At 33.9% G+C, this 26573-nt stretch overlaps 1 protein-coding gene across 1 annotated transcript; it reads right to left on the reverse strand.

The window, feature by feature from the left end:
* Positions 1-314: 314 nt before the first annotated feature.
* LOC131159164 (pescadillo homolog) lies at positions 315-24777 on the reverse strand. The gene is made up of 14 exons (XM_058113866.1): positions 24715-24777; positions 24492-24577; positions 18196-18444; positions 17974-18099; positions 17720-17804; positions 17498-17608; positions 16883-16976; positions 16505-16788; positions 15055-15162; positions 11522-11643; positions 10467-10686; positions 2024-2239; positions 1065-1193; positions 315-862 (listed from the first exon to the last, which is right to left on the reverse strand). The coding sequence occupies exons 1-13, from the start codon at positions 24736-24738 to the stop codon at positions 1107-1109; spliced, it is 1812 nt and encodes a 603-aa protein (XP_057969849.1). The 5' UTR covers positions 24739-24777; the 3' UTR covers positions 315-862; positions 1065-1106.
* Between the last annotated feature and the right edge of the window lie 1796 nt (positions 24778-26573).

A 26573-nucleotide genomic window follows, 5' to 3' on the forward strand; every position in this document is an offset into this window, starting at 1 on the left:
ATTTATGTCCATCATTTTATAATTATGAACAATTTGGTACGAATATATTTGTAATTTGTAATTATAAATATACACAATTAATTTTATTCATATGCATTAGTCCGACTTGGATATATTCCTAACAATTTAGATATGTAATTATAATATTGCCTACACCTAACTAAATTTTAAAATTAAATTAAATGATTACGTAATTAACACTATAATTTGGAAATATATCTATCTAGTTTTATAATTGGGAACAATTCAGTTCGAATATATATATATATATATGTAATTAACCACTGGAACACCAACTGTACAAAATGCAAGAATATTTTAAGTGGCCATAATCATTATCATTGTGGCATAGCCAAAACACCTCATTTCCCAAATCCAACTTCATGTGTGCTCATTTAAAAAGCCTAATAAATCAAGCCAACTGTAATCAAGTCATTTTCCTGAATACAAAACAATTAATGATGAAACAAACAGAGCACAGAATTTCTGATTTTCCTGAATAAAAAATAATTAGTGATGAAACAGCACAGAATTTCCCTTTGTGGAGGTTGAAAATTCACCGACTCGTTGAAATTTGGCAGGAGAGGATCTCATCTTCCCGTCATATTTTTTAATATGATATATTTTTGCTTTGGGTTTCCTCCATGCATGCTGCATTTCCCAGACCCAGCTCGTCCCTGCCTTGTTCTATCACCCGATAATAAGACTAAATTCATCACCTACGACTCTTATCCAGCTAAAAATAAAATGGCCTCTCCAAATATGAATTTTCTGGTCGTAAAGCTCAACACGAGGGGGGGAAAACTGAAGATTCATTCGCACTGCACAGCTCTCGTGTTGCTTCCAACTTCGGTTTAAGCCTCTGCATATACTTCCTAAATGTCAGTTGATGAAGCAACAAAGATAATGAACGCATCTTATAATCAGGAATATATAAACTACTGCTCGCCCAATTTGGAAAAATTTCCAGACAATAACAGCTTCGGCAGCTTCAGTCATTATTCAAGTCATATCACAAGTAAAATTCACGTAGGCTTTCCTAATAAAAATCTTATGAATCGAACCTTAAAGCATTCAATGTCATGCATTCATGTATAGATGCTCTTTCAGCACTTCTCTCGTTCTTGCTCTTCAATTTTTTTTTTCCTTTCCTTCAGGGTATTGACATGAACCCGCTTCCGCTCTTTGCCAATCTGAAATAACAAAATATCAAAGTCATGCAACAAGAACTGATAAATCATACATGATTTTATCTTTTTTGGATACTTCAGGGGGCACTCGATATTTTCAAGGGCTAAAGCACTCCTGCAATCTTAAGTATGCTAATCATTAACTGGACATCAGTTGGTTTCTGAAGTGCCCAAAATTGTATCCAGAGAAATTAAGAAAGGACACCATGCATTGCAATGCAAATTTATGTGCTCAACAAGCTTTGTACATCCCACTCGTTAGGAAATGTCAAAATAACTAAAAAAAAGTAACAATGTGAAATATTAAAATTCAAATTATTTCAAGCAACTATGAAGCATGAGATATGCATGCAAATGTTTAACAAATCAAAACTCATTTATCCACTGCCTGTAAGATCTTGACCAAGTTGTCTTGAATGTTGGCATAAATAAACAACACTATCAAGATACAATGGCCACAATATATGAATGTGAAATTCAGACACCCACTAACAATATTTCTTATGGAAACTACTCCATAGGTTTTACACCTTTTCAGAAGGCATGATTGCACCAACGCCTCATCAGATTTAAAACAATCCACAATTTGCAAATCAGCTATCAGCTTCTTCTTGTATGATAAAAATCAAGAATTTTTGCCAATATTAGGGACATTAACTAAACCCGCTGAACTCCTTGAAATTTGGAAATGAAAGCCACATGCGATGCAAATAAATTACAAGCAGAAAAGATCATGATTAAAAATAACTGCAATTTTAAACATTATAGGAGATGCTCCAAAACATTTCAAGGTAGATGAAAGATTAAGTGGAGCAAGGTAAGCTAATAATTACCTCAATGGCTTCCATAAGCCCCCTCTTTTTACGTGACATTGTAATCTTGGACATCTTGGATGTATCCTCGGCAATTTGTTGCAGATTAGGGCCGGATTCTTCCCCACCCACCAATTCACCCTCAGCCTTCTCCATGTTTGAGACAGATGCACTATACTGAACACCTTGAAGCTCCAGTTTTAATTCACGATGATACTGCTGCTCAAGATCTGCCATCTACATTGATGCCAAATTTTAGAGATTTAAACCAATAGATACACCATATAAGATTCCACAGAGAAGATCTTTCCAAAGCATATTAGAATCTTGCCATGAGACAGTATAAACAGAAGTGCTACAGACATGGGACAAAACAAAAACAGAAATATAACGTACATAGGATCTGCAGCCAAAAAATAATTGACTTGATCACAATTGAGAACAAAATACAGACATTAATTTGGGCAGATGATACGCTGGTCAAGTATAAACAAGGATTACAGGCAGTACTTATAAAAATGCAATACTTGGGGCAAAAGGCCCTCGTCCCACATTGATTAAAGGGTCAAAGGAGGCATGATATGCAGAATCCTGGAAAGTCTGCTCCCATGACTTGTAAAACTAAAAAGATACACATATGCAAATGCTATATATATATAAGGACAATTAGCGTAAATCATTTTGACAAAAATATCCTTGTCTGTTAAAAATAAGACAAAACAATTGAAAAAGAGTTAAGTTTAATTATAAATAAATAAAATTATACTTTGACCATTTATTTTGACTTGGTTAAGATTTTTGAACCAGAAAAACATCATCCAAAGCTTTGATTTGCTTCTTATATAAGAAAAGATTAATTAAATTTTCATGGTTAAATTATAAGTGAAAAAAGTTTATTTGCCTCTTACTCCTATTGCAGAGAATTAATTAAATTTCCAAGGTTAAATTTTTATTAATTTATCAATAATATTTAGACTTCAAAAATATCTGTCACCAACTTTTATCACTTCCAATCGCACAAAAAAAATGTCCATTCGGATTTAAAAAAAATGAAACTACAATATAACAACTGTAAAAAAATAAAATAAAATAAAATATTGAAAAAAGTTAGAACGCTTTTGGCATCTTATAAAACTCTTGCATAATGTTAAATATTATCAAACGAACAATAACTCCAAATGAAAGATAAATATCATGGAAGCTCCCTCGAGGTAACAAAGGTCAAATTTTTTAAAGTAAAGTGGGAAACCACTAATTAACCATTAAGTGAAGGAAAATACAAGCAGCTATAAATTGAAACTATGTTAAACTATTAATACATAGAAACCACGTTCCAGAACCATTGAATTCTGCTTACTCATCTATAGTACACAACTCAAAATACCAAAACATAATCACAACTTGAAATAACTTAATGATGAACTTCTAAGCAAATGTGCCCATGAATGTGCAAATTCCAAAGTAATACAACAGGAAAATAGTTAATTTAATTAAATACATGCAATTTCATCATGTGACTAGGTTTTAAATTTTGAGGCTTCAAACATATGGAAATTTTTATGCCGATAATTTTGATTTCGATTTTTAAAAAAGATAAAATTTGTAGAAAAGCAAGGAATTTTTTATGGAACTTCAGAAAATAAGTTACAGGTTTAGAACTTAAATTTGTAGCTGATTTCTAAGTTTAATTTTGCATAAATTTCAATAGTTCGAAAAGCATCATTTGTATCCTTCTGGTAATAGTTTTTTTTTGTTCAATAAAATAGAAGATTTATTATAAGATTAGTTTCAATTGTAGATTCTGAATCTCAAGTTTCAATTTCAAGGATATTCTGTTCCATAGTCAAATATTTGAAAATTTCACGGAAAATTTGAGATTTGGATAAGTTTCAAATGATTTGTGGAAATTTTGATGAAATTTTTGTAGAAGGAAATTGATCATGATATCAATTTTGAGTGTGGTGGAAAATGGAAGTTTTGAAAAATATTTCGACAATTTTGTGGAAATTTAAGACCATGTGTGTACTTTACATACATAAATCAAAAGCATGACTCATGTGCCAAAGCAATGTATAAGTCAAAAAATACAAAGAAATGGGAAGACAGGAAACTAACATAATGCTCATTGCGCAAAACTTTTAAGAAAAGATCATGCAGCAACGAATTATTTGTAATGGATGCAGCAAAGATGTGTGTGAGAGATAGAGGTCCTAGAAAAATGTTTCACACTAACCCAACTAAGCCCAAATACTACTTTTTTGGCACACTACTAACATAGCAAAATTTTCAGAAATTTGCAAAGAAAAGCCAGGACACTGCAAAGTATACAGTTCACATCTCTTCATTTAACTGAACCTGCACTATGTTTAACCTCAATTATATAAAATAAATAAAACAAATACTTTCAAAAAAATTTAAACTATACAGCAAATAACAATTTTGCTCAAAACACTACATAGCAAACTCGAACCAGCTTTTAAAGCCCTCACAAATATTTTAACTTTGTGCCAGACCTGAATTTTTTCCTTGCCTCAAGTGCACCATAGATAATGGAAAGCACCTTTGTGTTTTCTGATAATCGATATTCCTCCAGTACACTAATGGAAACTGGCACACATCTTCTTATGGTGTTTGGCTTTCCAAATACGGTGAAGGTTACTGGGCTTATTTAAAACAATGGCTAGGTCAGGCCGAAGAGTGAGGCTAGGAACGTAAACCACATCAAGATCCTCCTGAATTCACCCCCTGACATTAGTTCTGATGACAAGTATGTCTGGCAACTAATTTCTGATGGTCAGTTCTCCTTTTATGCTTGAAATTACTTGAGAGAAAAAGACCTAAAGTTAACCAATCCTCTATATGGTCCAAAGCTTCATATCCATAAGCATTCTTTTATTTGCCAGCAGGTCATATTGAGCAGAATCCTGACATTTGACAGACTGATCTCCCGGGGCAAACAAATTTTTTACATACTTCAGCATTTCTATACACTATTTTACCCCATACCAAAGTTGATAGCACAACTTTTCAGTTAAGTTCCTCACAGTAGGTTCAAGGGTTCTCCAGAAAAGAAGGTTCAAAACAAGCAGACTACGCAAAGTAAACCAAACCAAAGAACTCATAAATTTCCCATTATTTCCCATGCTTCAGCAGTTTTCATAAACCCTCACATATCAGAATACTACTTCAAGGATAACCATCCATACCAAATATTATAAGACCTATGCTATAATATTATATTCATATCTAAATAAAAAAAAAATTAGAAAAAAAAATAGAGAAAAGCATAAGGAGGTAAGAAAAAAAAAATGCAAAAAAGGCTATTTTTGAAGCTAAACATAGATCATATGATACTTTATATATTATACTAGATACAAAAGTGGAAAGATGCATTTATAAATTTACTAGAACTACAAAAAGAAAGTGAAAAAATTTAGGTAATGGAAAATGTGTAAAGGACAAGAATGATAATGCCTTAACTAAAGAAGAAGAAGACATAAAAGAGATGTGGCGGAGATACTTTGATAAGTTGTTTAAATAAACAAAAACCACACTGAAAGCTTAAACTTGGAAGTGACAAATGAGGAAAGACTAAAAATAGGAGATTTATTCATAAAATTAGAGTCTTTAAGGTAAAGATGACATTTAAAAAAATGAAAAGTGGGAAATCTATAGGACCAAATAACATATCAATTGAAGTTTGTAAATGTTTAGGGGATAAAGGAAGTATATGGTTAACTAATCTATTTAACACTATTATAAAAAATCAAGAAAATGCCGGAGGAAGGACGAAAAGCATGTTAATACCATTAAACAAAAACAAAGGCAATATTCAAAATTGTAATAACTATTGCAGAATTAGGATTATGAATCATAAAATGAAGCTATGGGAAAGGGTTATTGAACAACGAATAAGACAACAAACAAGGGTTTCCGAGAATCAATTTAGTCTTATGCCTAAGAGATCAACAACAAAAGGTATTTATCTTTTAAGAATATTATGGAAAATTTCACGGAAAAGAAGAAAGACTTGCACATGGTTTTTATTGATCTAGAGAAAGCCTATGACAGAGTACCTATGGAAATTCTTTGGTGGGTTTTAGAAAAGAAGAGAGTATATAATACATGTACTGAGGCCATTAAGGAAATGTACGATAGAGTAACGACTAGCGTTTTTTGGAGGGGGAATCTATAAATTCCCAATCACAATAGGTGTACATCAAAGTTTTACTTCGAGTCCTTATCTTTTTACTTTAGTAATTAATGAACTCATTAGGAATATCCAAAATGAGATCCCATGGATATGTTGTTTGCAGATGATATTGTCTTCATTGATGAAAGTAAGAGTGGAGTGGAATCTAAGTTAGAACTATGGAGGACCGATTTAGAGTCCAAAGGTTTTAGGATAAGTAGGAATAAGATGGAACATATGAAATGTAAATTTAGTAATGTACAAATGAATATATGAGAGAAGATTAAACTTGATAATCAAGAAATTAATAGCACTAATAGATTTCGATATCTTGGATCTATTAGGCAAGCAGAAGGAGAAATTGAAGAGGACGTAATTCATAGAGTTAAAACAGGTTCGGTAAAATAGAGGAGTGCATCAGGTGTATTATGTGATCGTAGAATACCCTTAAAATTAAAAGAAAAGTTCTATAAGACCAATAAGGACAACTATGCTTTATGATTCAAAATGTTGGCAACTAAGAAACAACATATACAAAAGTAGAAGTTTCCGAAATGCAAATGTTAAGGTGGATAAGTGGTATAACATTAAAAGATAAATTAAGGAATGAACATATACACATTAAACTAGGCATAGCACCAATCCAAAGACAAGATAAAGGAGGGGCGGCTTTGATGGTTTGGGCAAGTGAAACACAGGTCTAGTAGCGCACGTATGAGAAGTTAGTTATTGTTTCAGGCATGAAAAAGGGTAGGGTTAGGTATAAAATAACTTGGAATGAAGTAGTAAAGAAGGATTTAATAACTCTTAATCTAGTAGGGCTAAATGCTCTTGATCGGGTGAACTGGTAGAAAAGGATTCATGTAAACAACCCCACCTAGTGGGACTTAAGGCTTATTGTTCTTGTTGTTGTTGCTATATCTAAATCAAAAAATTTTATTCAGTTCTGTTGTTTATTTTCCTCAAAAAAATTACTAACAATTTTTTACACTTGCATCAAGTACCAGCGTAAAATTTGTCAGATCACTATGATATGAATCCCTACCGAATATTTGCTGGGGCGTCCCCTAGGAGCGACGCGTTGCACTTGAACCACCTGGGTGTAGCAAAAAGTGGCGAGGGTGGGCTACGTCATCGCCCCGAAGCCACGCGCCATGTTGGCGCCTAGGTACAATGTCAAATATGCGAGGGTTTCTGTATCATTTTGAATGTGAGCAGGTAAAGACGTTAGTTCAGGGAACTAGGATTAGATTAGCAACTTGGAATATAGAGACACTTATGGGTAAAAGCATGGAAATTGTGGATACAATGATCAGAAGAAGAATTAATATAATTTACCTTCAAGAAACTAAGTGGGTGGGGGAGAAAGCTAGAGAAATTGATAAATCAGGATTTAAACTTTGGTACGCTAGAAAAGAAAAACATAAGAATGGAGTAGGCATTATTATAGACAAAATCTTAAAAGATAGTGTTGTGGATGTAACTAGAGTAAGGGATAAAATTATAAAAATCAAGATGGTATTAGGATGAGATAATAAATACCATTAGTGCTTATGCTCCTCAAGTAGGCTTAGCAGAAAATCTTAAGAGAGAATTTTGGGAAGATATGAATAGTATTATACAAGGCATACTGAGGACTGAGAAAATATTTATAGGAAGAGATCTGAATGGACACGTTGGACGGGATGATAAAAATTATGAAAGGATACTTAGAGGATATGGATATGCAAACAAAAATGAGCCTAGGGAGATGATCTTAGACTTTGCTATGTCATATGATTTTAGTATAATGAATACTTGCTTTAAGAAGAGAGAAGAACACTTAATAACCTTTAAAAGTGGACAAAATAGAAGTCAAATAGATTTTTTTTTAACAAGGAGGGTAGATCGTTTATCATTCAAGGATTGTAAAGTTATTCCAGGTGAAAGCCTAACCACACAATATAGTCTTAGTGTTAGATATATGCATTATAAATTGAAGAAAAAAAGATAAAATAAACCAGTGTAAGAGAACTAGATGGTGGAACCTAAAAGGAGAAAACATAACAAAATTTAAAGATAAAATGATCAAAGATGAGGATTGGATTATAGAGGATGGGATAGATACAAATACTCCTTGTAGTAGATTAGTTGGCTCTATAAAAAAGATAGCAAAAGAGATTTTAGGTGAATCAAGGAGAAGATTCTCGAATAGCAAATAAAGTTTGTGGTGGGATAAAGATGTACAAAAAAACATAAAGACAAAGAATTTGGTATAAAACGTGGCAAAAATGTAGAAACATGGATAACTTTGAAAAGTATAAGGAGGCAAAAAAAAATGCAAAAAAGGCCATTAGTGAAGCTAAATATAGATCATTTTGTAGTTTGTATGATAAATTAGGCACAAAAGAAGGGGAAAGAGATATATTTAAACTTACTAAAGCTAGAGAAAGGAAGAGTAAAGACTTAGGAAATGTAAAATGTATAAAAAGTGAGGATGATATTGTCTTGGTTAAGGATGAAGACATTAAAAAAAGATAGCGAAGTTACTTTAATAAGTTGTTTAATGAAAACCAAATAGAAGACTTAAACTTAGAATTGTCAAATGAGAAAAAAACTAAAAATATGAGATTTATTCGCAAAATTAGAGTTAACGAAGTTAAGTTTGCACTAAAAAAGATGAAAAATGGGAAAGCTATGGGACCAGATAACATCTCAATTGAAGTTCGGAAATGCTTAGGTGATGACGGAATTATATGGTTAACTAATTTATTTAATACAATTATAAAAACTAAGAAAATGTCAGATGAATGGAGGAAAAACACTTTAATACCTATATACAAAAATAAAGGAGATATTCAAAATTGTAATAACTATCGTGGAATTAAACTTATGAGTCATACGATGAAACTATGGGAAAGGGTAGTTGAACAAAGATTAAGGTTAGGAATGAAGGTCTCAGAAAATCAATTTGGTTTTATGCTTGGGAGATCTACCATAGAAGCTACTTATCTTTTAAGAAGTTAATGGAAAAGTTTAGGGAAAAGAAGAGGGACTTACATATGATATTTATTGACCTTGGGAAAGCATATGATAGGATACCTAGGGAAGTTCTATGGTGAGTTTTAGAAAAGAAGGGTGTATGTAGTAGGTATAGCGATATGATTAAGGATATGTACGATGGAGAAATGAAACTAGAGAATTTCCAATCACCATAGGTGTGCATCAAGGATATGCTTTGAGTCCTTATCTTTTTGCTTTAGTAATGGACTAATTGACTAAAAGTATTCAAAAATAGGTTATATGGTGTATGTTGTTTGCAAATGATATTGTATTAATTGATGAAACTAGGGACGAAGTAGAGCTGAGTTAGAATTATGGAGAGAAGAATTGGAATCTAGAGGCTTTAGGATAAGTAGAAATAAGACGGAATATATGAAATGTAATTTTAGCAATGATAGGAGGAATATTGAAAACAAAGTTAAACTTTATGATGAAGAAATAAATAGCACTTGTAGATTTCGATACCTTGGATCTATTATGCAAGCTGAAGGAGAAATTGAAGATGATGTAATGCATGGAGTTAAAGCACGTTGGGTAAAATGAAGAAATGCTTCAAGTGTGCTCTGTGATCGCAGGATACCTTTAAAATTGAAAGGAAAGTTTTATAGGACAGTTATAAGACCAGCTATGCTATATGGATCGGAATGTTGGGTGATGAAGAAACATAATATCCAAAAACTAAAAGTTGCCGAGATGAGAATGCTTAGATGGATGAGTGGTATAATATTGAAAGATAAATTAAGAAATGAACATATTCGCGGTAAGTTAGGTGTAACTCCTATAGAAGATAAGATAAGGGAGAGACGACTCATATAGTATGGACGCTTGCAACGTAGGCCACGTAGTGCATCTGTTAGGAAGAGTAAGTTAGTTACTGTGAGGGGCAGTAGAGGGAGTAGGGGTAGACCTAAAATAACTTGGAAGAAGATAGTGAGTAAGGATTTAATATCCTTGAATCTATCAAAAGAAATGGTACAAGATCGCATAAATTGGCGGAAAAGGATTCATATAGCCAACCCCAGCTAGTGGGACTAAGGCTTGGTTTTGTTGTTGTTGTTGTTGCATCAAGCACCATTTGGAACTTTTTTTTCTTATAAGACATTTTCGAAAGCATCTCATTGACCATGTTTTCCAGTTCAATCAATTGACTGTCTTTGAAAACCATTATCCTCTATTTGCCTACAACCATTCACAACCAATATATGTAGAATTCATTAAAATACTGCCTACCTTCCGCTTCCTCTCAGCAGCTTCATTAGCTTCCGTTCTATTGATGATACCTTCAACCAATAAATTCTGAGGATCATCTAAATCTTCTTTCCCTACACCTGGCAATGGAAGTATTTCTTTTCTTGCAGCAGCCTGCAACCGTTTGATGGTCTCTGCATACTCTGGAACATAACCTTCTGCATCGTTGTCAACAAATGGTGATAAATGGGGAGGAGGAACCCTGCAGAACAATGAATATGTCAAACTCTTGATTTGCTATACATTACTGCATTATACATACGCATTACAAAACTAATATTTGCCTTCCAAAAAACAAATAAATGGAGAAAACCTTTTTCCAGACCTCTTAAAAAAGTTTCATGGGGATCACATTTGGTTACAGGAAACTCCTTACTTGGTGATGCATTTTGTCTCAGAATGTTTTTTCCCACATTTCTTTCAGAACCTTAATCCAATCATTGAACAACCCCCCACCATAGATCTCAAAATATTTTCACAGGTCATATACCTAAGATCTTTTTAGCTTAAATGTTATAGAGATAACATTACTGTAATTCTGCAATTTCTGAGACACAGTTATGTGAAAATAGCCCTTACATGATTGCATTTGTCTGAGTGTTTGAATTAGATATATTTCTTCGAAAATATTTTATGTTTGTTTGCACCTGTAAAAAATGCACCTTAGTTTGTAGCTTAAAGTTATATGCATATTTCTGCCTATCTTATGCATAATTTACACAGGCAATTCCTATTAGCACTTCTAACCATGACTCTTCTATATCTCTGCTTCCCTGCACTGGCACCTGGTTTGTGTAAAAAACTATGGGATAACACATGCACAAGCATGCACCCATACATATGAGCATGCATGCACATACTGCATTCCCCATAAAAACGATGGGATAACACACGTGAACGAGCATGCACCCACACATATAAGCATGCATGCACATACTGCGTTCCCCATAAAAAACTGGGTGCAAGGGCATGCACATTCAGGGAAAAGAAGAAGAAGAAGAAATGAGTATAGAATAGCAAGTTCTCTAGAAAAATACCTCCCCACCAAATATTCCTCAGTTGGCAATATAATCCGTGCATTTACACAGTCATAAACCCACTGTGGCTGAATATATTCTCTAGAGAGGAATATATGACCCTGAGTTGGCCGGTCAACAATCTGCACAAAACAAACAATGACCTCAATACCATTAACACATCACGCAGCATACTAAAGAAAAATAGAAATAAATTTATTTAGAAATAGTACAAAAGCAGGAGAAGAAGATGTCCTCCAACAATAAAGAGGTAATTTCAATAATAAATTGCCTTCCATTCTCCTAATTATTGTGAGTCAGAAGAGAGGCCTTCCTTTCCATCCATTAAAGAAGAGGTAGTTCAGGAAGCTACTATTGATAACCACTGCATTGGGAGCCCATGCACTAAACTGTTAAATTCATCATTCCAAGTAATCTTGACCACTATATACCTACACAGGCTCTTTCATCATAAATACAGTTTTGCTTTGAAGGCAGCACATTACAATGATTAGAGTAACCTGGCCATGATCTGTGTTCTTCATCCATAGGACTTTTAATTTGTCATCCAATGCTTTCTAATTAGAAGGGAGTGATGCAACAAGGAAGCAAGAGCTATTTTACTTTTCTAACGCTTATTGTGATTTTGTTTTTTAATTAGGATATTTCCACTACGATCATATCTTCAAGATTCCAGGGTATTAATATTATGGAATCAAGATTTTAGGATATTACTATTTGGAAATTAGTGATTTAATTTATTCAGGTTTCTAAAAATAATTTCTTTACCTTCCAAGCATTGTAAGCCTATAAAAGGCCTCTATGTATTAGATTTATTCTCAGTTGAATGGAGAATTAGAGTTTCAAAATTAGTCATGCATTAATCATATTAATAAATCCTTCATCATAGAACTATGATATATCATCTGATGTCTCAATCCACATCCTGCCATAATTATTTGCCCTTTACTAAATTTTGGTGGATTTTATCCATTAAATTTTTATCCAGGGCCATAAAATAGATTATCAATCACAATCCATCCTCTCATTTTTCAGCTCAAGCATATCTTTGGTCATTCCATGTGGTGTCAAATTCAATCTTATTGCTCCTTATGGTGCAAATATTAGCCTCTGTCCAACCACACAATACCATGCCATCTCAATCAACCTCTCCTATCAAGTCCATAGTTTCCCCTTTAGCTTGCCTCGCTTTCTTCGCCTACCAGTCTACCGCTCATCCAATACCGCACAACGATTCTTCAATGATCAGAAAAGTATTGCATCTGCCTAAAATACAGTTGTAAAACGGCATAGTTTGGGGGAAATTTTCCACTAAAGTTTTTTAGGCCAAAATCACAATATATTATGAAACATTATAATCCATCCCTTCTCTCTGCTGCTGCCATTAATCCATGCAAGGTCCTCAACTTCAACCATATCAATACTTACAAAAGCAAACACTAAATATTACTGTTTCAGACCATGTCATGCAATCAATCTAGTGACTTTGAACCTTCCGCTTCCTCCATGTCTACCTCAAAACAGGTGGCAGTTCCTAGAGAAAGAAGAAAGAACCAAAAATCTCTCATCATTAGCTTTTAGTTTTCCATTCTAAAGCATTTTTATGTTCCACTTTTTCTCCAAAATTACATATATCAAGCAGAAACAAAAATCCTTACATCCCACCATGCAGGGTCAAGTGAAGTTTCAACTGTATAATCCTATTCCATCTTCTCCTTATACCACCGAAACCAGAGTTTTAAATTCAATTTCACTTTTTATAAGATTTTATAAACTCTTGATATACATAATAATTGAAGATTAAGAAATAAAATGCATCATAAGATTCATAACATCAATATCAGGTATATGTTACATGGTGCCTAGCAAAAAGATATACCAGGTATATGGTATACAAGGTGCAATGACTACAATGTAATAAGCGTATTAAACAGATTCAGTTCACATAAATGTTCATAAATCAGTTAAATATTAATTATTATGCAAATCCAATTAAATTAGGAACAGAAGTTCAAACTAAACGATGCAGCTACCAGCTAATATCAATTTTGCATAGAATATCAAAAATTTGAAAGCCAGCCTTCATATGCTTCTCATAATTATAATTATTTTCAATAGAAGAATTATTAATACAAAAATTTCAATTTTGAAGCTTGCTGGCAGGACCTCTAACTCTAAGTGCCTCTGTAATAAGTTTGGTGTAGCACCAGTAGCATATGAGGGAAGCACATTTAAAATAATTTTGGCACTTTCAAGAGTATAAATCACAGTGTAACACTTTTAGAGTGTCTTTGACTGAGTTTAGAGGCAGCAAGGGAAGAAAAACTTGAATTGAAGCAATAAACAAGTACTAGATTAACACTTCCAACTTATGGAGGGTGTGGCCATCACCATCATAAATTTCCGCAAATTGTCAAATTTTCCATTGAAATTTCACTTGCTTTCCACCACCCTTGAAATCAAGATGGAGGACAGTTTCTATCTAAATTTCTAAAATCATCTGAAATCTATCAAAATCTCAGAATTTCAATGGAATTGAATTTCCTTGAATTTAAAATTGAGATTCAAGACCAAAATTGAAAAAAAAAAAAAAAAATCAGCCAAAAACTTGTGGCCTATAACACAAATTCTTCTTCTACACCACTTTTTTTTTTTCAGATTCTTATCATCTCTTAAATCAGCAGGCTATTTGTGTTTTATTATAATCTTAACCCACTTCTTCTTTGCTTTCTTACACATGATGTTCCTTAAGTCAAACCGATTCCAACTTGTGTCCTCTTAACCTTCTTAATATATTGCTAAAATATAGATCTTTAGTGAGTGAAATGTTGTCCAAGCAATCTCACTCACTATCCCCAACCAGTTTCTTGTGGTTTCTTATTATCTCATTTCCAACATCCTTATTTTGACTCTGCTTTTGTAGTGAAGATGTTTCTGGACTTCACAGACTCTGCAGAAAAAATCTGGACAAAAGATAAGGCGGACGCCACGGATACAGGAAGGAACAAAAAAAATGGGACGAACCTTGCCACTATTATACAAAACCTAAAACAAGCATTGGTTAACTGACACAATGCAAGTATGTAAAAGCATGGTTCCTACAGCTGGAACACTGAAGTATCACCATCCTCCTCCATCTCATGTGTTAAAGTCTTCCTGACACATTGAATGGAAAATAATATAAAATGTTTGATGTTTAACAGTGGGATATAGGACGTGAGGAAACCGGTAAATCTAGGCATTGAGCTTCACAAGTTGAGTGACTTTAAAAATGTAAATGTGGCCCTTGTGATAAAGAATCAACAAAGTCATTTTCACCTGTCTGAACTCAATATCCACCATTATAATAGATAATCATATCCCAAAAAAAGCAAAAACTGAAATAAAATAAAATCAAATCAAAGAATAGACCTGTTACAGTGCAAGCAGCAAATAAAGACATAACAGTATAAAATCATCTTCATTTTCCTATGGATATGGACATGCAAACATGCAGATTTTAACTCAGTTTGTGTAATGGCATTGTAGCAGACCTGATGGGTAATGCTCTGATCAGATTCCTTGAATGGAGCACCATCTCCCTCCCAAGAAACCACACCACCAAAAGCAGAAATGACAAAAAGCAATGACTCTCTGTTAACCTGAACAGAAAGGAATTTATGTAATTAAACACACAAACACACAAACACAGTGTAACACCAATCATGAACAGGAGAAAGGAAAACAGCATTGTGTAAACAAGTGACAATGCAGCAACATCTTTACAAAGAACAAAATAATGCTGGAAAATTTTAAGACACTGACAAGGTTGCTCATCAACATTAACATGAGCTGCAAACATGTCAAAATTAACGCTGCAAAATTTGAAGACACTAACAAGGTTGCTCATCAACATTAATATGGATTGCAAGCATGTCAATTTCTTAAGATTTAAACAAATCGGCTCCAAAACATTCATTTCTTAACAGCCGCTCCTAAATTAGCCAATGCACATACTAATTTTGAATATTAATACAGTATAATAAAGCACAAATAAATCAATCCAATAATTTGAATAGCTTGCATCATATATTTACTATAAAAGGCTTAATTAGATTCAAGCAACTACCAGATCTAGGGGCTTTTCTGTTTGTTCCAGTTGTTTTAAGGTCATATTGGATGGTTGGGATTTAAACATATTTGAAGGGTTGTGATTGATCTTTCTTATTAGGGTTCTATGTGATATAAAGAATTCTAATTGCAGCAACAAGGCGGTTCAGTTTATATTGAAATAGTGTTCGAGAAAGATAAGTTTGTTTCTTTATCTCTATTAGTCTCTCTTTTGGGAAGTTACATTTGACTAAGGTTTCTTTTCCACGGCATGCACCTTATGAATCCATGGGATAAGAAGCATGGTTGATACCCAATGGTAGTCCAAGTTTATGGCATGAAACTAATAGAAAAAATTTACTGAGTAATAATAAAAATGTTGGGAGTGAGATATGCAACAAATGTTGAACACACAAGTTCTTAACCAGTTCATATGTGCCCATACCACACAAAAGTAGAAGTAAAATTAACTCCTTCAAAAATTTTAGAATTTTATAGAGTACAAGAAAACAAGTTATGAAAAGAACCCTTTGACTTCTGTGGAAGGCAGGCCCAATACGATATATTTTTTTTCAGTCTATGCAGTTTCCTTTCTATGGGAAGTCTATGCAAGTAATAATGAGGGCCTTGACTTGCAGGGGAATTTAGGCTGTTATTCTGTCCATCTACGGTGGTCATGTCTATTGTTTTTTGTAAAATTGTTTTTAAACTTTATAAGGAATTCATTTCCTTACTTTCAATGAATTTTCTATTTCTAATCCCCATGTTCCACTAATAACCCCCAAAAGAAAAAGGTAGAGAACCAAAACAAAAATAAAATACAGTGCATATTTTGGTGCCAGAAGAATGTCATTAAAATATTAATATTTAACATGGATGAAATATTAGTCTTACCTCGCGACTCAGGAAGAATTTTATATTCTTGAAGAGACTTTTACACACTTTAGTATCTTCATCATCTTCATCCTCATTAGTAGCATCTTCAACAAGGTGCATCAACGCACCAGCCTCATTCGCAGGAAGTTGATGTTGAAGTTGGGCAAGTCTTATTTCAGACTCATCAGATTGAGTTTCTGTTTTCTGGACCTCAACTTGCTCAGATCCCAATGTGCTGTTAGCTTCAGACTCCATTGGGGCTCTAGTGTTTGCAGCCATGTACCTGGTCAATGCATAAAGGTCTGCAGAACAGAAAATAAATACAAATGAAGAAGCTCTCATGTAACCATAAACAGAAGCTACAAATTATTTCCTAAGCTTAGAACCATGGCATACCTGCAGCCAATGCTTCCAAGTGAGGATTAAGAATGGGTGGATACTTCACATTTATTGAATGATAAAGCTTCAAATTGACAAAGGCAAGGAGAGTCTGCACACACACGCAAAAAAAGGGGCAAAGATACAGAAGAGAAATTAGGAGACAAACCAAATGAGACAAAGCAAGCATGTATTATAGAATAATTATTTTTAATCAATGGGATAATGTCTGAAAAATATCGGCATCCAATATCGTAGAAATTTTAATTCTGAGTTGTATGGAGCTAAATTCATTGTTTTGTATGCAACACAGCAAGGTTAGTGCTGAGACTTTTCTCACTTAGTTTCTGTACTGCACAACATTCTCTTTCGAACATGTTTTCTAAATATAAAACATTTTCCAACTTCTTTGTATATTACTTATTTAATTTTTTTTTGAAAAAAAGTAGCATGATTTGGAACTTTTTATACGCTTGAAAATTTTATACGCAATAGCCTCCCAGCCCACGCCAAAACACCAAGAAAAAGGTTTTAGTTCCAATCGTTGAAAAAGAAATGCGCTATGAATGACATCAAAAATACACGACAACTGACAGAGAAGATAAACAAAACCCAAAACTACCAAAAAGTAACCTCATAGAATTCCAAAAAAGTTAGCATAACATTGAAGTCAATATCATCTGTCAAAACTTGCTGCAGTGCATGTGGTGTTAACCATGTGATCTTTTGACCCTCAACTTCAGCCTGCACAAAAGTAACAACACAGGCATGTCAAGTAACTCAAACCGAATAACAGGACTTGTTAGTTGTTACCACATAATAATCAAAGCATTACATAACAATACGCCAATGTACCTGGTAATATATGCCTTTTACAGATATAAAGGTTTTTCGTAACTTATGAGTACGAGAAATGTAGGCTTGCCACTCATGGCTCAACCTGAGTAACACATAAAACAAGAAAAAAAAAAGGACAATCAAGTCATGACAAAAACTTGAGGTAACAAGATGATTTGCATGTATAATGAAACCATGACTTTCCAACACAACACTGGCTTCACCAATCACCGACAAAATGATACTCTTGTTTTAAAACGGATGGAGATAACCTTCGACAGTTATGGACAAGCTTGACTCCAATTTTCTCTCTCTTTATAGCAGGTAATGATGCAAAAAGGTGCACCATAGTGAGACAGTCATCCAAATCCCTCAGCGCATCAACAAACTTTGGGTACCTAAAATGCCAAAGAATACAAAGGCTGTTAGACTTCGAAATGGGCAGTAGTAGATATTCATCAGCAAGGATAAATAGGATCAAGTGACCAGCAAACCTCTCCCTAATTACAGGATCTAGCCTCCAAATAGGCCTCCTTGTTTGCAGACGATCAGCACGATCCTTGTTTTTCTTTGCCAAAGCTTTCTTCACCTTTTTATCATATGCCCTTATATTTCTAAGCGTCTCAAGTAAAGGTTCGTGTTCAAGGAACGATACATCCTTCACATGGTAGTAAGTGTGGTGATTTCCTTTCACCTTCTTCTTCGGCTCCCGAGGAAAGATGCCTTTGAGAATGCATAGCCTCCTAGAAGTTTAAAGTCAACAAAAAAATGAGAAAATTGTAACATATGCCTCTGACAAAATTTAAATGAATAAAGAGATGTGAGCAACAATAATTGGAGAGATCAGAAGAGAAACTAATATGACAACACTCTAATAGTTTAAATCCAAACGACTTGAATGTAACTCACAAAAGCAAACCTCAACCATGCCTGTGTCAGCCACCTCATCAGCATGACCCATGGCCATCTAATTTCAAAAGGAACTGTAACAAAACCACAAATTTTGAAATGTTTGTTTGCCATAATAAACCCATTAATATGTAGTATTTTTTCAGGGTCCTTTCAGTTAAATCTTCAGATACAACTTTCAGTATCCAAAAACAAGGACACAAGAAATACATTTAAAAAAAATGTTGTCATAGTTACAAAACCTTGTTTACAATTGTATCCGAAAAAAAATGTTTTTTTTTTTTGGGTTAAAAGAAAAAAGAGATGCTTTATGTGAATTCAAATACAATACAAAAGTCCCAACTCATTTCCTTCCCCATCTGTCAGGTCCCACGCTACTGGCCTATTGCCAAGTGATGACCATCAACTGCCAGAATGCAGAAGTTCCAGCTTGTTTTCAAGTTCCACTAAAGATGGGGATAGGGTTAGAGAACAACAAGAAGAAAACTTGATACCAGCAGACAAGGAGGTTGTCAGCTGAAAGCTAGACTAGCTTTTTTTTGGGTCCCACCAGGTTTGCCAGAAACAACAACAACAAACAACAACACCAAGCCTTAGTCCCACTAAGTGCGGTCGGTTATATAAATCTTTTCCGTCAATTTATGCGATCATGGACAATTTCTTTTGATAGATTCAAGGATATTAAATCCTTACTCATTATCTCCTCCCAAGTTATTTTAGGTCTACCCCTACTCCTTCCACTGCCCCCCACAATAACTAAGTCACTCTTCCTCACAGGTACACTACAAGGCCTATGCTGCAAGTGTCCATACCATCTGAGTCATCCCTCCCTTATCTTATCTTCTATAGGAGCTACACCTAAGTTACCACGAATATGTTCATTCCTTAATTTATCTTTCAATGTTATACCACTAATCCATCTAAACATTCTCATCTCGGCAACTTTTACTTTTTGGATATTATGTTTCTTCGCACCCAACATTCCGATCCATATAGCATAGCTGGTCTTATAACTGTCATATAAAACTTCCCTTTCAATTTTAAGGGTATTCTACAATCGCAGAGCACACTTGAAACACTTCTCCATTTTACCCATCCTGCTTTAACTCTATGCATTACATCATCTTCAATTTCTCCTTCAGCTTGCATAATAGATCCAAGGTATCGAAATCTACAGGTGCTATTTATTTCTTCATCATCAAGTTTAACTTTGTCTCCAATATTCCTCCTATCATTACTAAAATTACATTTCATATATTTAGTTTTATTTCTACTTATCCTAAAGTCTCTCTAGATTCCAAAGTTTTTCTCTATAATTCAAACTCAGCCTCTACTCCATCCCTAGTTTCGTCAATTAATACAATATCATTTGTAAACAATATACACCATGGAACCTCCTTTTGATACTCCTAGTCAATTGGTCCATCACTAAAGCAAAAAGATAAGGACTCAAAGCAGATCCTTGATGCACACCTATGGTAATTGGAAATTCTCTAGTTTCTCCATCTATAGTCCTTACACTAATCATTACTCCATCGTACATATCCTTAATGACATTGGTATACCTACAACATACACCCCTTTTTTCAAAAACCCGTCATAGAACTTCTCTTGGTATTGTATCATATGCTTTCTCAAGGTCAATAAATATCATATGCAAGTCCCTCTTTTTTTCCCTAAACTTTTCCATTAATCTTCTTAAAAGATAAATAGCTTTTATGGTAGATCTCCCAGGCATAAAACCAAATTGATTTTCTTAGATCTTCGTTTCTAACCTTAATCTTTGTTCAACTACCATTTCCCATAGTTTCATCGTATGACTCATAAGTTTAATTCCACGATAGCTATTACAATTTTGAATATCTCCTTTATTTTTGTATGTAGGTATTAAAGCTCTTTTCCTCCATTTATCTGACATTTTCTTAGTTTTTACAATTGCATTAAATAAATTAGTTAACCATATAATTCCATTATCACCCAAGTATTTCCAAACTTCAATTGGGATGTTATCTAGTCCTATAGTTTTCCCAGTTTTCATCTTTTTTAGTGCAAACTTAACTTCGTTAACTCTAATTTTGCGAATAAATCTTATTTTGTAGTCTTTTCCTCATTTGACAATTCTAAGTTTAAGCCTTTTATTTGGTTTTCGTTAAATAACTTACTAAAGTAACTTCGTCATCTTTCTTTAATATCTTCGTTCTTAACCTAGACAATATCATCCTCACTTTTTATACATTTTACATTTCTTAAGTCCTTACTCTTCATTTCTCTAACTTTAGCAAGTTTAAATATATCTCTTTCCCCTTCTTTTGTACCTAATCTATCATACAAACAATTAAATGATCCATATTTAGCTTCACTAACGGCCCTTTTTGCATCTTTTCTTGTCTCCTTATATTTTTCAAAATTATCTCTGTTTCTACATTTTTTCCACGTTTTATACCAAATTTTTTTTGTCTTTATGATTTTTTATACATCTTTATCCCACCACCAACTTTCTTTGCTATTCGAGAATCTTATCCTTGATTCGCCTAAAATCTCTTTTGTTATCTTTTTAATAGAGTTAGCTAATCTATTCCAAAAAGTATTTGTATTTATCCCATCCTCTGAGGTCCAATCCCCATCTTTGATCATTTTATCTTTAAATTTTATTATATTTTCTCCTTTTAGGTTCCACCATCTAGTTCTCCTACACTAGTTTATTTTATCCTTTTTCTTCCATTTTTTAATACATATATCTAACACTAAGATTCTATGTTGTGTAGCTAGGCTTTCACCCGGAATAACTTTACACTCCTTACACGATAAACGATCTACCCTCCAAGTTAAAAAAAAAAAATCTATTTGACTTCTATTTTGTCCACTTTTAAAGGTTATTAAGTGTTCTTCTCTCTTCTTAAAACAAGTATTCATTATACTAAAATCATATGACATGGCAAAGTCTAAGATCATCTCTCCAGACTCATTTTTGTCTCCATATCCATATCCTCTATGTATCCTCTCATAATTTTTATTATCTCTTCCAATGTATTCATTCAGATCTCCTCCTATAAATATTTTCTCAATCCCTAGTATGCCTTGTATAATACCATCCATATCTTCCCAAAATTGTCTCTTAAGATTTTCTGCTAAGCTAACTTGAGGAGCGTAAGCACTAATGATATTTATTATCTCTTGTCCTAATACCATCTTGATTTTTATAATTCTATCCCTTACTCTAGTTACATCCACAACGCTATCTTTTAAGTTGTTGTCTATTATAATGCGTACTCCATTCTTATGTTTTTCTTTTCCAGTGTACCAAAGTTTAAATCCTGATTTATCGATTTCTCTAGCTTTCTCCCCCACCCACTTAGTTTTTTTAAGGCTAATTATATTAATTCTTCTTCTAATCATTGTATCCACAATTTCCATACTTTTACCCGTAAGTGTCCCTATATTCCAAGTAGCTAATCTAATCCTAGTTTCCTGAACTAACATCTTTACTTGCCCAGGTCCAGAATGATGTAGGAACCCTCGCATATTTAACACTGTACCCGGGCACCGACACGGCATGTCGCTTTGAGGCAACAACCTAGCCCACCCTCGCCACTTTTCTTTACACACAAGTGGTTCAAGTGCAACGCGTCGCTCGTAGGGGACGCCCCAGCAAATATTCGGTAAAGATTCATATCATAGTGATCTGACAAATTTTACGCTGACTGTTAACTACCTAACGCAACCCTCCTCCTTAACCCGGGCTTGGGACTGGTTATGTGTGAAAAAATGGAATAATATTATTTTCAAAACTAAACCAAAATTTAAACATCCAAAAGCATTTTTAGGAGCAAAATATGCATAATACAACTTATTGTTTTCAATTTCAAAATCAAGAATTTACAAGTTTTTGGATCCTCGATAAAACAGAGCCTAATAATTTGACATTTCGGGGAATAAGACTCAAGTCCAAATGGGTTCACATGTTTAAAAAATAAGGAACCTGTAAACCTCCAGCTCATTGGAACTGTCACTTACATTAAAATGAGACCTAAAAATTGTAAGACCCACAAGGTTATCTAGCCCGTTATCAAAACATTGCTAGCTCAAGGATTATCTTCTCTTTTCTTTTCTTAATTTCTTTTCTTTTTTTTTGGCCCGGGGGGGGGGGGATTTATTTCTTTTTATGGGCAGGGATTGGAATCACATTCTCCATTAATCAAGGATCGTAATCATCTAGAAATGTTCCATTCATATTCAGCTTCATTTCAGCCAACTTAAGAAATTAATAGCTGCTTGAGGCATCAGTTTCTTTCATAATTTCTCTCACATTTTCTCCTTTAAAACTCTAAATAAACAAGATAAGAGCAAGCCTAACCAATGTTTAATAATGCAAAGGTGTAAGATGAGCCATTTTAACCCTTATGAGGCCAGGTGTAAGCCTTAAGGTGTCGAGGCATAAGCCTTTTGAGAATTTTATTCTTTGATAAAAATATATAAATACATTACATATATAATTTAAATGTAGTTTGTGGCCATCCAAAAAACCGAAAAAACAAACTTGAATCCATTAAGTAAAGCATACCAAGATATAGCTATAACATTGTAAAGTTCAAATGATTTTCAAGATCCAAGATGCAACTCTCAATTATCTTGGAAAGGTTGAGGTTCAAGAGTTTTAGAAATCAGCTCATTGCAACATTCCTTTCATTTAAACATGTAATTAAAATTTTTTAGCCAAATCTAACTTCAGATTCATGCACCCAGAATGCATATTTCAAAAGGTGCAAATGACATGGCTTTTGTACAATTATGTAATGTGTACTGCATTGGCCTTTTTGGGGTTTGGTATTTTAAGACGGAGCAGCATTTTAGGCATGCCTTGTCCTAAGACGAACCTCAATTGAGACTTTTAAGAGTTGCTTCTAACTCAAGTGCTCAACCATAACACTAACGCATCTCCCACAATTACTCTCAGCCCCCTCCCATCCTAGAGAAAAGAAAAGAAAAAATCATGGAATTACAATAAATAATAGCTGATCTCACTGACAAACCTAAGTAGCCCCTATTATTTCTCAATTACAAGCCGAAGAAAAATACTTACTGGACAGTAGGCAGAAAGAGAGCTTTATTATGTCAGGAAAAATGCCAAATGAATTTATGGGGAAAAACAAACAGGTCTAATGTAGGAGGGATCATAAGGATCAGACGGTAATAGGGTATACAGTTAATTAAGTCAGCTGTCTTTAAGTGAGGAACATTATTTCTGCCCCTAGGTGCTCTTGTGTTTGGGATGGTATTTTTTCATGCTCTTTAGGGGTGTCCATTAGCCAGACTTGTTTGGAACCAGCTTGCATGAGCTGATTTTTCATCCATGAACCCCCATAACCAGACTGTAGGTAACTGAACAAGGCATAGATGAACTAAATTTTGTTATTTATTGAAGAGTTTGATTACTTCATACAATGATTACTATATAACACTACGCAGTTTCCCCTTGGTGGGTACATAAGATTTAAAAGCAGGGAATGGGAAATTTCACATAGCTGCATTGCTCTAATTATTCTTCTAACCTTGTAAAACTAACAATTTTTTGGCATACAATGCAATTAATTATTACTTTCTCCTTGCACGACACCAGGTTTTGATTTGTTAATAATTAATTATTAGTCAATATTCCTTCTCGAGCAAATTTCTTAGCAACCAAACGAAGCAGAGTACAATTGAAAATCAAGTGATAGAGCATACTATAGAATGAAAATTAAAAAGCAAATCGGTTCGCTACAACAAGCTTCCAAACTCACAACCTAAACACCCGAAAGACAAATCAAGTAATCAATGCTCGGTTAGTACATACATCGTGCGAAACTAAAAGCAGAGAGAGAGAGAGAGAGAGGGCAAGGACCTGAAAACGGGAAGATTGACTTGCAGATGCTTAACAGCTTGAGATCTCGTGATGTATCTCGCAGCATTCCCTTCCTTTTTCTTTCCCTGGAAAATAAGAAAAGAAAATAAGTGGGAAAAATACAGATGAGAAGGGGCAGAACAAAAGTACAACTGAAAATAAATCTGATCATGCTTATCAAAATTGGAGAAATTTCTAGACATGGAAGCAGGCTGGAGCTTACAGCAGGTCTGTAATGCTTCGGCATGGTTGCGAGAGAGGGAGAGGGAGGGAGGAGGCCGACAAATGACCGAGGTAGGACAATGTAGGGTTTAAGAGGGAGTCCGGCGCCCGGATCCGACCCGTCCAAATCCACCAAAATTCTCATGGGCTTGGGTCCATAGGAAGTTGAGCTGGATTCGGATTTGTGTGTCTTGCTCCATAGCATAAATTTTGGAGTTTAGATTTATAATTAAATAAATTTAAAAGAAATTTAATATAATTTTATATTATATTTTTGATTAATTTTATATAAATTTATATTTAAGTTTTAAAAGTTATGCACCTAAATGATAAATATATAATTAAAATGTTAAAGTTAAAATTTAACTCTGTATTAGGCACATATTTGAGGAATTGAGTCAACATTACATCATGTTTGGTTGTATGTGGACTTAGGTAGGAAAATAATGAAATGAAAATTTGAATCGAAAGTATCAAGAAATCTGTTGGCCTAATAAGGTTTACAAATCTTATTTTGATGATATTATCAAGAGAATTTAACATGTTTTGGTTAAATTGATAATGTTTCAGGAAACAAGCATATAAGTTCAAGATCGAGTGCCCAAAATGCTCACAAGCCTTATTAAAAGAAAAGGCTTATACTTCAAAGATAATCAAATGAAAGTTTAACGGATGTTGAAGTTTAGAAAGAGATGAAAGCTCAATAAATATTGAAGTTTGGTTTCAAATATAGACAAATCTAATGAAGCTTGAAGCATGAAATCAAGATGGACTCAAAGAAATGGAAAAGCATGAAGACTTAGTGCTTAGAGTATTTAAGTTTAAAAAGTCTCATGTAAGTACTTCTTTAGATATCAATATGGATATATGAAGCTCTCTACGTTTCATTATAGACTTAAAGACTAATTTTTAAAAACCTCAGAAAATGATTTTTAACTTACATTTGAGTTTTTCAAAAATTAAATGATCAAAGTCTTGAAAATAAAAAAATTGACAACTCAGCCGACCGACTCAAAAAACTCAGTCGATTGACATACTTTATTTTAAATTTTTGCTGAAACAGAATAGGCCCAGTTGACTGACCTGCGGAAAATTCAAATTTTAAACAGTAACAATAAATTTCCAAATTTAAGTTTTCGAATTCTAAACATTGTAAAAACTTAGGAAACACTCCAAGTGACTTCGGGAACACGAAATTACTTTCTAAACTCTATAAATACTCCCTAAATCCAAGGATTTTGACACCCCATGTAGAGACCTGAAGAATTATAGTAATTAAATAATAAAATAAAGGAGAGAAAATGATTTTTCAAAAAAATATTCAGCAGGGTCTCATTGACGAGTGCAGAGTGCTCGTCGACGAGCAAGCCTCTCGGGCTCATTGATGGGGACGCATGTCTCGTCAACGAGATATTACCGAGAGGGCTGATTTTAGGGTCTGAAACTCATCGACGAGGAATAAGTGTTCATCGACGAACTCCCTTCATGAACTTGTCAACGAGATCACGTGTCTCGTCAACGAATTCGTGTTTTATAAAAAGCATAAGTTCGGGGTTTCAGTTAAATTTCATGCAGCAAGGTTTTTTTTTTTTCTCTCTCTCTCTCTCTCTATAAAACGTCTTCCCCTCCTTTTCTCTAAGTTTTTGGCTTCGTCCTTCACCAGTTTGACGATTAGAAGCCTTCACGCTACTTTTGAAAAGATTCTCTTCAAATCTACTAGAGTAGTTCGCTGGTTAGGCCAACACCATACCAAAATTTAGGTAAGTTGGTTATTTTAGGTTTTATGAGTTATTTGGTGTTTCTGGACTAAGAAAAATGCTTTAGATAGTATAATACTAAAGTTTTGTTAGGAAAAATGCA

Source organism: Malania oleifera, chromosome 7 (assembly GCF_029873635.1).
Source record: "Malania oleifera isolate guangnan ecotype guangnan chromosome 7, ASM2987363v1, whole genome shotgun sequence".
Taxonomy (NCBI): Eukaryota; Viridiplantae; Streptophyta; class Magnoliopsida; order Santalales; family Ximeniaceae; genus Malania; species Malania oleifera.